At 37.5% G+C, this 15,192-nt stretch overlaps 1 protein-coding gene across 3 annotated transcripts; it reads right to left on the bottom strand.

Moving 5' to 3' along the window:
- Positions 1-2,681: 2,681 nt before the first annotated feature.
- On the bottom strand, positions 2,682-15,109 carry PSMG2 (proteasome assembly chaperone 2). Of its 3 annotated transcripts, XM_067290731.1 has the most exons (8): positions 14,944-15,026; positions 14,046-14,098; positions 12,885-13,056; positions 11,968-12,026; positions 10,893-11,011; positions 9,406-9,579; positions 8,103-8,223; positions 2,682-7,611 (listed from the first exon to the last, which is right to left on the bottom strand). In XM_067290731.1, the coding sequence occupies exons 3-8, from the start codon at positions 12,991-12,993 to the stop codon at positions 7,519-7,521; spliced, it is 675 nt and encodes a 224-aa protein (XP_067146832.1). In that variant the 5' UTR covers positions 12,994-13,056; positions 14,046-14,098; positions 14,944-15,026; the 3' UTR covers positions 2,682-7,518. The 3 variants fall into 3 exon arrangements, with proteins under 3 accessions (XP_067146832.1, XP_013797949.1, XP_013797957.1); XM_013942495.2 differs by lacking the exon at positions 14,046-14,098 and having other exon boundaries at positions 14,944-15,109; XM_013942503.2 differs by lacking the exons at positions 14,046-14,098; positions 14,944-15,026 and adding an exon at positions 13,830-13,865.
- Between the last annotated feature and the right edge of the window lie 83 nt (positions 15,110-15,192).

Raw genomic sequence — 15,192 nt, 5'->3', positions numbered from 1 at the left:
GAATGATAGACTTGTAGATTTTCAGCTGAAAAACTGAATTATGGCTAACCTACCTGCTAGTTTTTCCCAGCTTCAAGAGAAATTCTGCAGCAAGGTACTTGTTTATAGCTTTTACCAGCCATATTACTGACCCAAGGACAAAACCACTACCTTGCAGTGCAGCACGTCTTCGTAGGCAAAGGCATAGGCAGCAACTGTAGCTGCAGCGGTTGGGCTCGCTGCTTGCGGGCAGCGGAAGGCTCCGCCGCAGGCAGCGGGAGGAGCCGCCTGCGCCCGCTGCTCGCCGCGCGGCCCGGAGCGGCTGCGGCCCCGGCAGCCCGCGCTCCGCTGCCACCTGGCGGCCGCCACCCGGCCCAAACCTGCTTTTTATCCCGATTCCCAGGAGGGGCTAGAGCGCCCGAGAGCTACTTGCAGCACCCATGAGTGAAAGAGTCTGTATCTCTTCCACAGGGAAAAAGAAAGCTTTGAGCTCCCCCCCTTTAGAGCCCCTTGCTTGGGAACTTGCTCACCTTTCCTTTTCCTTGAAGTTTTACTCCACAGTGCCTCAGCTGCGGAGGTACTTATTTTTTTAAACAAGCTAAACCTGCTGTGAGGCAAACACCACCACCTTTATCTTTTTTTGTCTTCAGTAATTTATTGGTCCTCTTGCTGCATACACCTTATAGTAACTTTTTAAGAGGTAGGAAAGATACTTTACTGCTTATTTTTAAAAGCATTCAGATTCTTGGTTCCTTCCTCTCCACAGCTGTGCATGTCTTGCTTGGGTCTAGTACGTTTGTATCATGGCCCTGACTATAATATAAAGTTTAAGGAGGGTACCATCCTCAGCAAGCTTCTTTCAAATCTGTTACCATGCTTGACATCTGTTTTAACAAATTTAAGTTCAGACTCAACATGCATGGGGCAGTGTTCAGGACTGGAATTTAGTTAGTTAGCTAAATCTATGTACCCATTAGGTAGTGAGTTGGGGAGGCTCGGGGAGTGGGGAAGCAGAGGGAGAATAACATAAACTGGAGATAATCCTCACCTGGCTTAGCATGGAGCCAGCCTTCAAAGTCATTCACAGGACAGAGCTCCTGCAGTGCAGTTCTGAAAGCTAATAGTTGCTTCCCAAAATTTTCCTCATACTCACCCTTCTTCTCCATGTTAAGTTTCTGATGAAGAACCAGATCTTTTTGCATGTTTTTTTCTTGCTTACAGCACTTAAAAGATTTGAGGAATAGCATCAGTATATTTATGCCTGTAAAACATGTATTTTTATCTCATGGCTTGCTCTATTTTATCAGTCAGTTTTTAGGCTCCAAGAAACTCTTAGATGGCAGTTGTCATTTTGAAAATGTCTTGGAGTGCTTTTTTGGAGTCATCTTTGCCATGATCTAGCCTCTGTTGTGAGGTTTCAGATAAATGCTTAGTAGTTGTAGTTACAACATCAGACATTAGATACCACAATTTAGATCCTTAAATATTCCTCTTTTAATTATTGACCACTTCTCTGCGGAATCTTAACAGATTTTTTGTGCCACAGGGTTCACTTTCTACCTTACTTTCCATAACATTATAAAAATTGTTTGTGGCCTGCCTGGAATGGTCAGGGCTTCATCCTCACTACCAAGAATTAAAACAGACATTTCTGTAGTATAGCTATCTATTGTTTATTACCTCTGCCTGATTTGAAGATATTTAGAGCTAGAAAATCATTTTTATAACTGTGAATCTCTGATTACGATAAATCCAATTAGCTCACTGATTAAAACTGGCCAGTTCAATAAAAAAGGATAATATTCTCATATACACAAACTCCTAACTGGAAGCTGCAGTAATTTAACTCACCCCCGTTCTGAGGATCTCCGCAACCTGGAGAGAAAGGCTTCTGCATTACACTTAGGTTGCTATCAGACAAACTAGGGAGATGAGAAGACTGATGCAAATTTGAGCATGGAGGTCAGGACTTCCAAGACATCTCTCTGAGGCTGGAGAATTTTAGAAGAGCTCTAAATGATAAAATTCAGCCTTTTAATTGCTTGAAATACTAAATTTCATGCCTTACAGTTTTGGTTAATAGCTGAAGAGGGATTCCAGTAGTGGAAAACTGTATATGACTAGCATGGATTCAAGACAAGTCAACCAAATGACGGCAGAAAGTAAGACTTAAGCTTAAGTAAGCTTAAGTAAGGAAAGCTTAATAAAATTTTGTATTTCCCACTGTCTTTTTCCTCAAACTTATTGGTTAAGAAACTAAAAGAATAGGTTAAGGGGGAAGGGGAAAGGAAATTCATTCTAGCTACTAGTTAACTACATATAAACTACATGATGCTGCTTTTAGGTTAAAATGCACTCAAGCCTTACTGTTTTCTAAGGGATGTTGTCACTATGTTATATATAGGAACTTACCTGATGCCTTCATGTACAATTTTATATTCTTGGAGCTGGAACATAAATAAATAGATTTTCTTCAGATGTATAACAGATGTTGTAACTATAGAAGGAACAGCAGTTGGTGAGGCAATGTCTTCTCTGAAACCAAGACTTCAGTCTCAGTTTCTGTTAAGCACCACAGCAGATTGTTAGTGCAGTGTGTACTGAGATTATCTGGCCATCTGCCTATCCTGCCTTTGAGCATTCAAATCACAAGGGACTACCAGTAAGTCTACATTTAGAAACACTCATAGAGCCTTAAAGAATCTTGTTTGGCTTGGTTACATTGTTTTATTTGAAACAAATTTAAAGAATTGATTTTTTAAAACACTCACTTTAAAAATCTTGATGCTTTGTTCTTAAAAGGAAAAAAACAACAACTATATATTCCACCAGTAGCCCACTGATACATTTTCCTAAGATGTTTGTAACATAAGCACAGGTTTAGTTAAAAGGCCAACAGAAATGGCCACCTAATATTGACTTCCAAAGCAAAAAAGTAATGCAGAAAAGTAAGCAGCAAATGCAGGAATCCTCCTTAGTACTAAAATTATCTTTAAAGCATTCATTTTGCAACATTGGCCTTTTTCTTTTTTTTTCTTTCTTTTTTTTTTTTTTAATATGCATTTGTGCAGCTCATCTCAGTTTCCCCAAGCAGTCCAGCTGCTTTAAAACAGCTGGCTGTAAATATCATACAAGTGTCTAAGCTATTTGAGAGAGTATTTTCATGAGAAATTGCACCTTTTATCTGTAATCATTAGAAGAAGGAGAGAAAAACAACTCTCATGCCTTAGAAAAATTTGGGATGCTTGAGGGCGATGGTCTGCTGGTCAAGCATTCCCTTGCTGCTGCTTCAGAGTTCTTGTTTTTCTGCCTCTAGTCTTTTATCGCTGCTTCTCCTTGTTCCAAGCCTTACTAACTTTCCTTGAAACTTAATCTATTATCAAAACTGCTTTGATTTTGATGAATACAGTTTGCAATTAAATACCTTAACTGCAGCTTCCAAAATACCACTCTGTGTACAGACTCCCATCATGATTAATACAACCCATACAAGACTTCTCCTACTTGATGAACTTCATGTAGATGCCCAAGCAATGGTGCTTGTTGCCCAAATGATGTTTTAATTCAGCTAATAGAACTCCCTTAAGTTTTTTTTTTATATATCATTTAAAAAGCCCAGGAGTCAACTTTGGTGTATCAGGTTTTTAGTACCTTGTATATTTTGCTTCAACACAGTATGTTCTAGATCTTGAGCAAAGATTTAGCCTGTGTCAAACAGCTGCAGAGAACCCTGTTTGGGTTTGCTATTTGTATGTAACACGTTATTTAAACACCAAAGCTTTATACAAGTGAACTCCCTAATGCATCACGTATGCTCTCGAACATGTTTGCAGTATTGAACATCATAGAGAAAACCAGTCTGGAGGCAGAGATGGTTAGTAAGCTTATTGGTTATACAACAGTGTGGCTCAAGTTCACAGGTGTTAGAATAATGACAGTTGTGAATAGGGCCTAAATGAAGCAGGTAATTTGATCCCCAAGGAATTAAGTAGTTAAACAGAGCCAACTAATAAATAATGCTTATACTTTTTTTTTTTTTTTTAATAAAATGACTGTAAGTTCAAAAGCTTGTGTCTGTTCATAATTCCCCCTTTTTTTTCTCCACTAGGAATGTTCTATGATGGTTAGAAAAACCTAATTAAGCATCTCAAATGCATATGTAATTATTTCCAAACAGCAGTACTCATTGTATAAGCAACATGCAAGCTGTGATTGAAGAGCTGGTTCTTTGATGGGTACAGTTCAGCATTTTGAAAGCTAATATAATACAAGACATACTTTCAGAGCTTATTCTTCAAGGTCATTGTAGTTGTGATCATCTGACCCCTGCACAAATGCAGGTATATTCCCATGCTAGTCTAGTACAAAGGCCTAAACTAAGGTAATGCAGAGGCTGGTGTTGAAAGGGTACTGGCAATGCAACCTCTGTTACAGAGCTATACAGACTCATGTTCACAACCTGCAAAATCAGACCTTTCATTTAAGAGAGCTGCAAACAAATAGCCCAAGTGATCCCCTGCCCCCCAACCCCTCTTCTGTAAAGCAAAGCCTTAGTGTATTCATTCCCCTCTTTAAGAGTTTTCATCTCAGGAAAGCTTACAGAAGGTACTACTGATTTTAACAGGCATCTCCATTATGTTGGTTTGTCTAGTGATTCCAACAGAATTCCACAATTAGGTGTTTTTTAAAAAACACCAGTCATTCTATATATTGGCTGTCAGTTCAAGGTGTTCCTCTTACCCACATCCATCCACTCTTCTAAAATGACAGGAGCTTATGTTCCAAGATGAGTATGTTTACATTGCTAGGCCATTCTTTCTTGACCCAGCATAACTTCTCCAGTATGTCAGCAAAGCTCCCATTCTACAGCTCAATCCAAACATGATCATTAGAAGAGAGTCGCAGAAGCTGCAGTGTGCAGAGCAGGAAACGGTCTTCCCTGAATATCCCCAGCAGCTTCATTCTGAGATCAAAAGCTGACCCATTGTATTTTATTGGTAAACTGACATACTCTACTGGCTTCCAGGTCTAAACCCCAAACCAGGTCCATAATCAGCCTCATAATTTCTGACTCCCTTGCTTAGAATTTGACCATCTAAGAAGATGAATACTCAGTTCCAGATTCCACAGCATATGAGAACACACAAGTAGTTTTTGTGAGTTACACAGGACTACATGCTTAAAGTTAAGAGGTGCCCTAAGTATTTACTGGTCTAAGGCGAAAGTTTTCAACCAGCTTGGAAGATTCAGCATCTAAACTAATGTACAGCATTAGTTTACAGTTTCATAATAATTACCAAATCTCTCCATGCCCACTACTGTTCTGTTACAGGTGATGTATTACATTCACACATAATCTGAGAATCCATCAAAATAAAGGATGACATTTGAAAAACATTTAGATCATTAGTCCTTTTCTAAAAATGCAAAATTTGAATGAACAGTATTTGCAAGAACAATAAATCATCATGGTGGGATCTAAAAAAAGGTAGGCTGCAAAATGGCTTAGCCTTCCACGTGCCTACGGTTGAGAGAAGAAAAAAAAAAAAACAACCCACAAACACACCCACGCACAAACACCCCCCCCCCCAAAAAAAGAAAAACAAACAGATCCACTCAAGTTCCCTGGGAAACAATCATAAGATCATGAGCTAAAATAAATCTTTAGGCTCAGAATAATGCTGTGATCCTTTTAGTCATGTTACTTGGTTCATCTCCTGGTTGAATGCCAGTTCTACACTAGTTGCTTCTTTGTTCAGAGAAGTTTCTTTCCATTCACAGTCACATTAGTGCATGGCTTGGAGGGGCAGAACTTTTTTTATACCATGAAACACAGTACCTGCATGCTGTAGGTACTGTAGAAGCTAATCAGCATGAACAAAGAATTACTTTACATTTCTAGCATGGCATTTAGCATTAAGAAGCATCAGTGTTATACAATTCAAACCTTAAAAAAAAAAAAAAAAAAAAAAAAGGACCCTGCAGATGTCATTAAGTAAATACAAAGCTTTTCCAGTTCTCCTAATGCCAGCAGCAATTAGTTCATGCTTACATTATTCTGTACATACCGAGGTTTGGGACCTACACAAGTACTGCATTTAACTTGAGACTGTCTACATTTTAAGACATTATATGGAAGTATTTCAACGTACAATTAGTTGAAGCACTTGCTCCACCTAACCATTCTCCAAGGTGCAAGGCAGACTTAAGACTGCAAAACACTTAGATTTCTTAATGTTTTGTGGTAAAGGAATAACTGAATATTCATTCAAATATTAGTCAGCTGTTACAGGTATTCACTGTGATTCTCACTTCATTTATAAGCTTTCAATAACCTGAAGAGAGAAACAATAGTTCATCCTTTGGCTGACCAGTTATGTTCACCAAGTAGTTGGATTGTTCTTCAAGTAGTTGGACTGCTCTTCACCTATGAACAGGCAAAAGTTTTCAAGCAAAGTCAACTACTGAATCTTATGCCTAGATCTTAAATAGATCTCTTCAGGACTGCTGCTGTTCTGCCCTCGTTGTTTGAGCTAAACATCTACTGGTATGACAATACCCCCCCCCCCCCAAAAAAAAAAGCTATTTAGCAGACTACATATTTCAAATTATAACCTGCATGCATCTCATGTATTAATTTGTAAGTTACAAGCTAGAAATTATTTAAAATTAAACAAACTGATGTGACCAGGCACTTTAACAAGATCAAAATCAAACACGAAGCTTATTGGTGCAACAAATACCATTACAAACATTAAACACATGAATTACTTATCATACAACTAGTATCTCAGACTAAGCTTATAAAATACACAGATACCAGACTGCCTGCTATCAGGGCATTTTTTTTTACTTCCTTTAATTCTTACAGCACTCTATTCATGCCCAAATTAGTTTCCAATACGGCTTATCTACCTAGAAAGCTTTAGGTTTGGCATTTCTGCAGCCCTTGAAAGGAAAATGGAAATTACACAGTGGAAGTACACCAGAAGAGAGAGAATAGGCTGCTATTTCTCTTGCAGCCTCCCATTTGAAACTACCACAGCAGCAACTGGGAAAAGAAAGCAGAACAAAATTACCTCTGAGCTTTACTTAGCTTTTTTTTCCCCAAAACCTTTCTGGTGATATAAGGTGATCCAAAGTTGACATGGAAGAATAGGGTTTAATCTTCATAAAAATTTCTATACTTGCACATCAATCTTAAGTTCTCAGCAATTATCAAAAAAGGGCACTGCAATCTTTTCCATGGCAATAACACTTAATCCAAGAAAAAGTTTTTTTTCCCCCAAATATTTTTATTTAAAAAAAACCCGCAGTATTCTCATAAACAACTTTACAAAACATATTTCTTTGGTCAATAAGTGAAAGTTACCCTAATTTCTTTAGCTAATAACATACGCAAAAGGAATTTTCTTCTTAAATAAAGAATATTTATGTACACAACAAATTAAGCTGCTGTTGCTTGGCAATTACTAGGCAATCATCTTCTCAAGGGATGTTACATGTATACAGGTGACTTACAGAAAAATCCAAAACTAATCAGAAGAGTGCAGGTGGAAGACCACTGCCAAAAAGTAAGCGCCAGGAACTTGGTATTTTCCACTGTGAAGAAGTAGCTGTAGAATTGCTGCTCTGCAACAGGAACAGAGTAATTCTTTATAAGCTTTAAGTGAATAATGCAGTTTAATGTAATTCCATCTCTGGCATATGTATTAAAATAGACAGCCTTTCAAGTGTCTATACAATATAATTTAGAAAAGACTACTGTAAGATCAAACCAGTTCAAACCTTTAGACAACTTCCTCCACACCTGTCAGACAAAGGGGTGGTTTTTCTTTTCTTGTGAATTCCCAGAATAATTGTAATCAAAATATATAATACAAAAGTATAATAAAAATGTAATATTATCTAGAGAAGCATAAAAATATAAACATATTATAATATAATCAAAATATATTTGGCACTATCCTTGGTGACCAAGGGCCAAAGTGAATCTAACCCATTAAAGAAAGTCTCAAATTGTAGAATTCAGCTAAACATTTGTAATGTTCTAGACTGAACAAAAACTGAAAATAACTGACATAAAATATGAAAGCAAGAACTCTAGATCAAACAGCACTTACTTCACTTTTAATTAGCTGGAGCCATTCATTAAGATAGTTAACAAGAGCAAATGCATCAGGGATATTGTCCCCTTCAGAGCAGAATTTCAGAAGAACTGCCATTTGGATTTCTTTTGAACAACTGCAATAAAAACAGGCAGAGATTTTTTGTTTTGTTTTAACCCAGAACAATGATATTTATGAATTAAGCACAACAATCTGCATAAGGTTTATTAAAAAAAAATAAATCCAGATTTGCTTGGTTGTGTTTTCACACTTCATGCTTCCTTTCTCAGTTTTGAGTTTGTTCTTGGCTTTCTGCACCAGGAATCCCAGGTTTTGGAAGAGTTACTCAGGACATTGCTTATGCACTTAGTTTGCATTTTTGCCCTCTTGTTGGGGTATTTACACAGACCCTTTGATACAAAGAGTATCTTTCAGTGTATTTCAGACATCGGTTTTGCAGCCTGCATATGACTACTTTACTCATAAAATTTCCACTTTAAGATAGAAAACAGTAGAAGATGGGGAAAGATAATTCAGGTAGGCAGAGCAGAAGACAGCTGATACTTAAAAGCAGAAGAAATTACAATTATTAATAGAGGGAAAGAAAACAAGAGGGACAAAAAAGTAAGAATCTAACCGGTCAGTGAAGGGAGGGTTAACACATGAGATAATCAAGCTTAACACATGGATTCTTAAATACACCTGATTTGACATAACTGAAAGGCTTTAATCTCAGATGGAATATTTTAAGTTTATCCCAGGCTGAAAGGTTCTCACTTCCTAAGATATTTAGCTGAAATTCTATTAGTGACTCAAAACAAATAAAAAGGTGCAGTTTACCCCAAAAAGCAGGGGGGAGGAGAGGAAAGGGGAAATTCATGAATTTGCAGTATCAGTAAATCAAAGCATGTACCCACCAACTTAACGACTCATTCAACCAAAAACAATGTTTCTGAATATTTTTTGCCCAAATATTTTTAAACCAAAATATGACTGATATAATAACATTCTAATAATCAAATGAAGAAAGATGCTTTTAAGAAATGGAAAATGTTATCAAAAACAGGCAGAATAAAGAGATACTTGGGATGCAACTCTATATTTAAACAGTAGCAAATAAAATCGTGTAAAACACTGCTCAAATCTTCCACTTGAATGGATAAATGTAAAGATAGAAATATTTCCATGCTCTGTTTTGCTAAGAGGGACAATGTTACAAATTTCATCTCTGCCTCCTACCAGTGAATTAGTAATTTAAAAGACAATTTTACCTATCTACTAAAAACAAGACATATGTTTCTGTATGCAGCTCACTCACCACTCAGTAAACAGCAGTTTCGTGATGCCACCTCCAGGTATGTGTAGAACTTTCTCTGTATCATTTATTCCAGGGTAAGCTGCTACTTTTTCCATTTCTTTCCATTTTAACCCCTGCATCAGGCCTTCCATTGATTTCTCAAGAGCAGGTGTAAGTAGGTAGCGTAGTGGAGTCCTAGGAACAAATAAAGAATACGTTCAGTGTGAGAATACAAGACAACGTAGATGTTATTACTTGAGATGGAAAAGAGCTGCATGTATCAAGGACCGTTCAACTTTCTGCCACAAATATAACTAAATTATATATTTTGCAAAGACATACTTGAATCTGAAGCAAGTTAGATAGATTTCTTCCTTCAGAAATCACCACTGCATCAGAATTATTAAAAAAAAAAGAGTCAGTGATTATTTTTCCCCCCTTGAGTATTCAAGATACCCTCATTTTAGATGCCCAAATAATTGGCACATATCAAATATACAAGCACTTAAATAGGAGAACTGTTTAAGGGTTGTTAAAATGATTTACAAAAAAGTGGTGGTTATTCTTCCTTCAGATGGGAACTGATTCAATTAGAGTTAATTAAAGTAAGCTTGGGCTTCACTTTGATATATTTTTTATAAACTCAAACTACAAATATCTGCAGACTTCTGTTAAGTCTTTCAGTATTTTCTTAATGCATTACCCTCACTCTTTAGTGACTCTCCAGCAAAAAGATTTGTTCAGAATAAGTCACCACAACTGATAACTCAGAATACATAAAGTAACCATCAATCCCTCTCATTTCATTCCATGTTTGATGATCACTCTACAAACTGTCGGCAAGTATCAATGGTAACTATATCGAGAACACGCATAGACCTAGATCTCTTTAGGGCTCTGCACATTTACACATCCTGGTGATAATAGTTCTTCTTTTTCAAGAATACTTTTTTTTTTTTTTAATAAGTCACACACTATCAAGGCCCTCAATCACCAAGTAATGCTTATTTTTTAACAGGGTAACACCTAATAAAACTCTGTATAGTTTCCTCCTAACAAGTAAGTATTGGTAACTGCCTATTTAAAAAAAAAAGACAGCTTACTAAAAAAGGAAAATTCAAAATGCAGAATAAGCAAGAAGAGGTAAGAAACTAAAATATCTTAACTAAATGTTAAAAATCTAATCAGCGAGCTGTTTGTTAGCAACTAAACCTTAACAGTCCTTGCAGCAACAACAAACTAAGTTGTTAAAATTGAGGCTGACGGCGCAGGCCAAGTGCAAATTTACTTACAGCATATTATTTGCTCAGTATTGTTGTCAGCAGACTAAAAGCTCAGAGCCTAATGCTGTATAACATACTATTTTAATAATATATTAAGTACCTTATGATCTACCTACACAGCAAAATGAAAGAACCCCACCAAAAAGTACTAAGTAGATGGATATATGCCAGTTTGTCAAAAATAACAGAAAAAAACAATCAAATCATTTAAGGACATACACATACCCAAAAAGTTGCTCATCATCACGCTGGTACGCATGGCTGCTAGACAGAAGAATAACTCTGGCACATTTGCTGGTTTGCACCCAGGAAAGCAGTGCTTGAGAGAATGGCCTGTACTTGCTCTTTATGCAAAGACAGAGGGTGGAAGGGGAAAAAAAAAAAAAAAGAAATGTTTTGTGCCCTTAAGAAAAGCCACAAGTCTACAATACTAGATGTTATATTTAATGTTCAGCGGTGATGTAATTTTTTTCTTCATATCCATTCAAGTCTTCAGTTTCAGATAGATTTTTAAAAAGCAGAGGACTCGGGTTGTTTACTTAACCAAAAATATATGTATAATGATAAAAATTATGAAGACCACAATAATAATAGCTGTACCACTTGTTTTGTGTGCCATTAATATCAATGGAAAAAACCTTCAGAACAATACAGGATGGTAAAATTCCACAGTATTTTTCCACAATTTGAACTGCCAAAAATACTGCAATGCAATTTATTCTGGTGTGGTGTTCTGACCATTTGAAATCACTATACAGTTAACAGTTAAAATTAATGTTTTTATTTCTTTCTCTTCATATTTATTGTCTTTATGTATCTGTCTTTTCTTAAATAGCTTAATTTTTGCTGTCACCCCAGTTTATTTCCTAATGTTCTCCATTAGTTATATAAAAAAGTAAATGGACAAAAAACAGACTGTTTTGTTTTGTCAAGACGGTTAATAACTAAGGACATATTTACACTAAATTCCACTGAATTAGTTGAGTTGTTTCAGAGCTTGAAACAAACAAAACAGCCAACCTCAACTATTAATGAAGGTAGGAGCCAGCTTTCGTTAGCTAAAATTGTATCAATTATAGAAAATGTTGTATCACTAAGTAGAAAAACATTTTGCTGGTTTTTTTTTTGTATATTTTGTTTTTAAGGAAGTATTTCATAATATAGCCTAGTTTTTTTAGTTGTGCTTATTTTAAGACATTATAATAACAGACTAAATTCATCTAGACCATTTGAAAACTATTTGACAGTAGAATGACTGAAATTCAATACTGAAGTGAGAACAAACAATGAACTTATGTACCTTTATAAAAGGTGATCTGATCTGCAGAACTACAAGCTTCCTTGAAGGTAATGAATACACTACAAGGAGAAAATAACAACATTTCATAACAAGAAAACAAGAGAAGGATCTGGGCTTAAAAGCATTCGGATTTATCCAATTTATAAATCTGAGGATAGTAAACCTTTCAGCTATCTAATCAAATTACTGAAAAGCTTGACATAATTCACAGTGTAAAAAAATACGTATTTTTGTGCATCATCTTCATTGAATTTAATTTCACTTGGCATAAATACAAAAGATTGAATGAAGTAAAAGCTATTAAAAAAAAAAATCTATCTCCTGTAATGACTCAGATAAACTCTTTATGCAGCTTTGCAAAGATTATGACAGATTACTTAATGTCTCCATGATTTAAGAGAAAAAAACAATATAATTTGAAATGCTATTATCAAGGCACAGAAAGGAAGCTAGAATTTGAAGAGAAGAAGGAAAAAAAAAATCCCACTGCATTGGGAAAAGGAAAAGATAGGTGGGAAGGAAGATGATGAGAGAAATATCCTTTTACACTCTAATTCAGCTTGCATGCCATGCTTTACTGTAAGTATGTACACACTTTCCACATTATCTAAGACTAAAAATGCAGAGAGTTTCTGCTGCACTGTAATATAGTTGAGACTCAACATTTCTTATTGGTTCCATGATTCAAATTAGTTATGCAAAATACCAAAATTTTCCTCTGCAAAGTGTAAATTTGTGTTCTTAAGTCTGTAAGTCAGAGATTTAGTTATAAAAGTTATTACTGAACTTAGTTTAAAATAGTTTGTTCACTGTAGCAAAATGTAAAAAAAAAAAAGCACACAACATTCTTAAAACTGCTTTCTACAAGCAAATATTTAAGATCTAGCTTGTGAATATCTTCAGCATTCAATACATACCTTCAGCATTTATACTCAGCTCCGCTGAGTTTTCTTCTGCAGTTGCATATGGATTATTCCCAACCATTGGCACAAGGCAATCGGTGTAGAAGTAGCCAACTTTAGTCATGTCAAGTGTGGAAATCACTAGGTCTATTGCCAGTTGACCAACATTTCCCACTGACACTGCTGGCTGAAGTAACAGAAGTGTTTTAGTATTATAATAGTAAACACATAATTCACTTAAAGAACTACAGTGTGTTTTATGGACAATACAATATGCTTCTGCAAACAGTTAAAATTTAAGTTAGTTGAATTCTGATTAAACATATGTTTTCTTAAAGTGGCACCATCTTCTTACAAAAATGACTGCTTCTTAACAGCTTACTAATATATAATTTGGTCCCTGTCTCACAAATATATACTGGCTGCTTCTGTGAATAATCCTGTCTCATTATAAACTAAAAAAAAAAAAAAAGGCTTGGAGACTCATGTCCTCCCACCCAATCCCCCTTTCTTGGCTACAGAGTAGATAAAAATCACTCCAAAACCTAATGCAGAGATTAGCAGCCCCCAAGTGACACTGAATGGCAATGCTGATATTGCACATTAAATCTATAAATACCAGATTGACCTAAATACGCAAGTAAATCGTTTATCATCTTTAGGGATGTAAATGCTAAGGCTATCTTAGATGCATTTGATATGAAATTAGCATGTGTTATCACCAAACCAGGCTGATGCTGACCCAATCTGATAGCATACAAGGAAAAATTCAATTTGCAAGTTTGCATCCTTCTGTAGAAGCTGAAAATGGAAGACAACTGTAAATTTTTCAGTTGACTCCCACTAATTTATAAGCAAGCCCGTGCCTATGAACTGCTGCTGCCCAAGTGCCACCAATCCTGAAAACACAGTGAATGATGCCAATAATCTCAGAGTGAAAAAGGATGGAACAGCACTTACAGACTGTCATTACAAATTGGCTGCTACTCAATAGCTTGTTATTCCTAGACAAAGAAAATAGCAATGAACTATTTCCTGTTGCTAGTCAGCTGATCTGGAATGACTTCCTGTATATAATCTTGTACATCATGTGAATATGCACAGTCATCAGAGGCAGTGTAACCCTTGATGAAAGGTGATATGGTTACCTTCAGATGATAAAGTAAAGGCACTTACTAGTAGGAAAAATAATGGTTTGCTACTTCACAGCCTGTACTGGAATTCTCACCCTATAATACACAAAGCAACCTCTAGCAGTTCCTCTTAAATCGATTTCATATTACAGATTGTTAAAATATTTTCTAAACCAATTCCAAGCTGAGCTTAAATATAGCACAGCTAAGGAATTTGCCATTGAAAACTAGTATATATAGCATCTAAATTAAAAATTAAAGATCAATCGATTATGTAGATAACCAGTATTTTAAGCTGGGCTATGAAAACCGGACGCACCATCCCAAGTATCTGAAAGCATGTAAATCCTACATTGTATTCCAGTGCCAGCCCACCGGTAGTGAAAGTCTTGTAAAACAGTATGTGCCACATCGATCTTAAAGAGAAAGTATATATAGCCATAGTACAGCAGATAACGCTTAGTTTGGCAGTAACAAAAAGTTACGGAGGGGGGGATAAACCAACGGAAACGGAAAAGATTGTACTAAGCTCTGCTGGGAACAGCTCTGGAAAGCATCCCTGCAAATCCCCTTCTTTTACCCTTCTAAAGGCAAAACACGCGACATACACGCCCTACACCAACACGGGCCCAGCTACTCCCTGACCAGCACCTCTCTCCCCTTTGCTCCAGGCCGCAGACAAGTATCCGGGGCCGACCTGCGGGTAGGGGAGAGGAAAGCACCCCCGGCCCGCCTGCTCCCAGAGCAGGAGCGAACCGTGGAGACGAGCCCCCGTCCGCGCCCCGCAGAGGCCCCAGCGAAGGCTCCGAAGCTGTTTCAGGCCCCAGCTGCAAGAAGCCCCCCAGAGCCATGGCCCCAAGAAGCGGCACGTCCCTCTCCCCGCCCTCTCTCCCGCTCCGTTCTGGCAGCGCCTCGGCGAGGGGAGCAGGAGCGCGACCTACCACGAGGAGAGTGAAGCCTGCAAAGTCCGAGCTGGCGGGGCCGCCGCCATGGTCGCAAGGAACAAACATGCCGGCAGGAGAGGAAGGAGGCAAACGGGGCGGCGTCGCCCTGCTCCTGCCTCAGGCCACCCCCCGGCGAGGCGGGTGGGCGAGCGCGGCCGGGACGTAACGGCCACAACCGCCAGCCTCGCGCTCCGCCTGCGAGGAGGCGGGGCGGCAGCCGCGCGCCGGGAGGAGGGGAGAGTGGGC

This window comes from Apteryx mantelli, chromosome 2 (genome assembly GCF_036417845.1).
Source record: "Apteryx mantelli isolate bAptMan1 chromosome 2, bAptMan1.hap1, whole genome shotgun sequence".
NCBI classification, from domain to species: Eukaryota; Metazoa; Chordata; class Aves; order Apterygiformes; family Apterygidae; genus Apteryx; species Apteryx mantelli.
The sequence above is the reverse complement of the archived record's forward strand: the minus strand, read 5'-3'. Positions and strand labels throughout refer to the sequence as shown.

Bases quoted from the DNA above. Each gene is read 5' to 3' on its own strand.
- PSMG2 (XM_013942495.2), bottom strand. From the start codon at position 15,012: ATGTTTGTTCCTTGCGACCATGGCGGCGGCCCCGCCAGCTCGGACTTT. The intron at 12,027-12,884 runs GTATGTATTGAA...TTCTCCTTGTAG, and splicing joins GCTGAGTATAAATGCTGAAG to TGTATTCATTACCTTCAAGG. The intron at 8,224-9,405 runs GTGAGTGAGCTG...TTTTTATTGCAG, and splicing joins AAACTGCTGTTTACTGAGTG to TTGTTCAAAAGAAATCCAAA.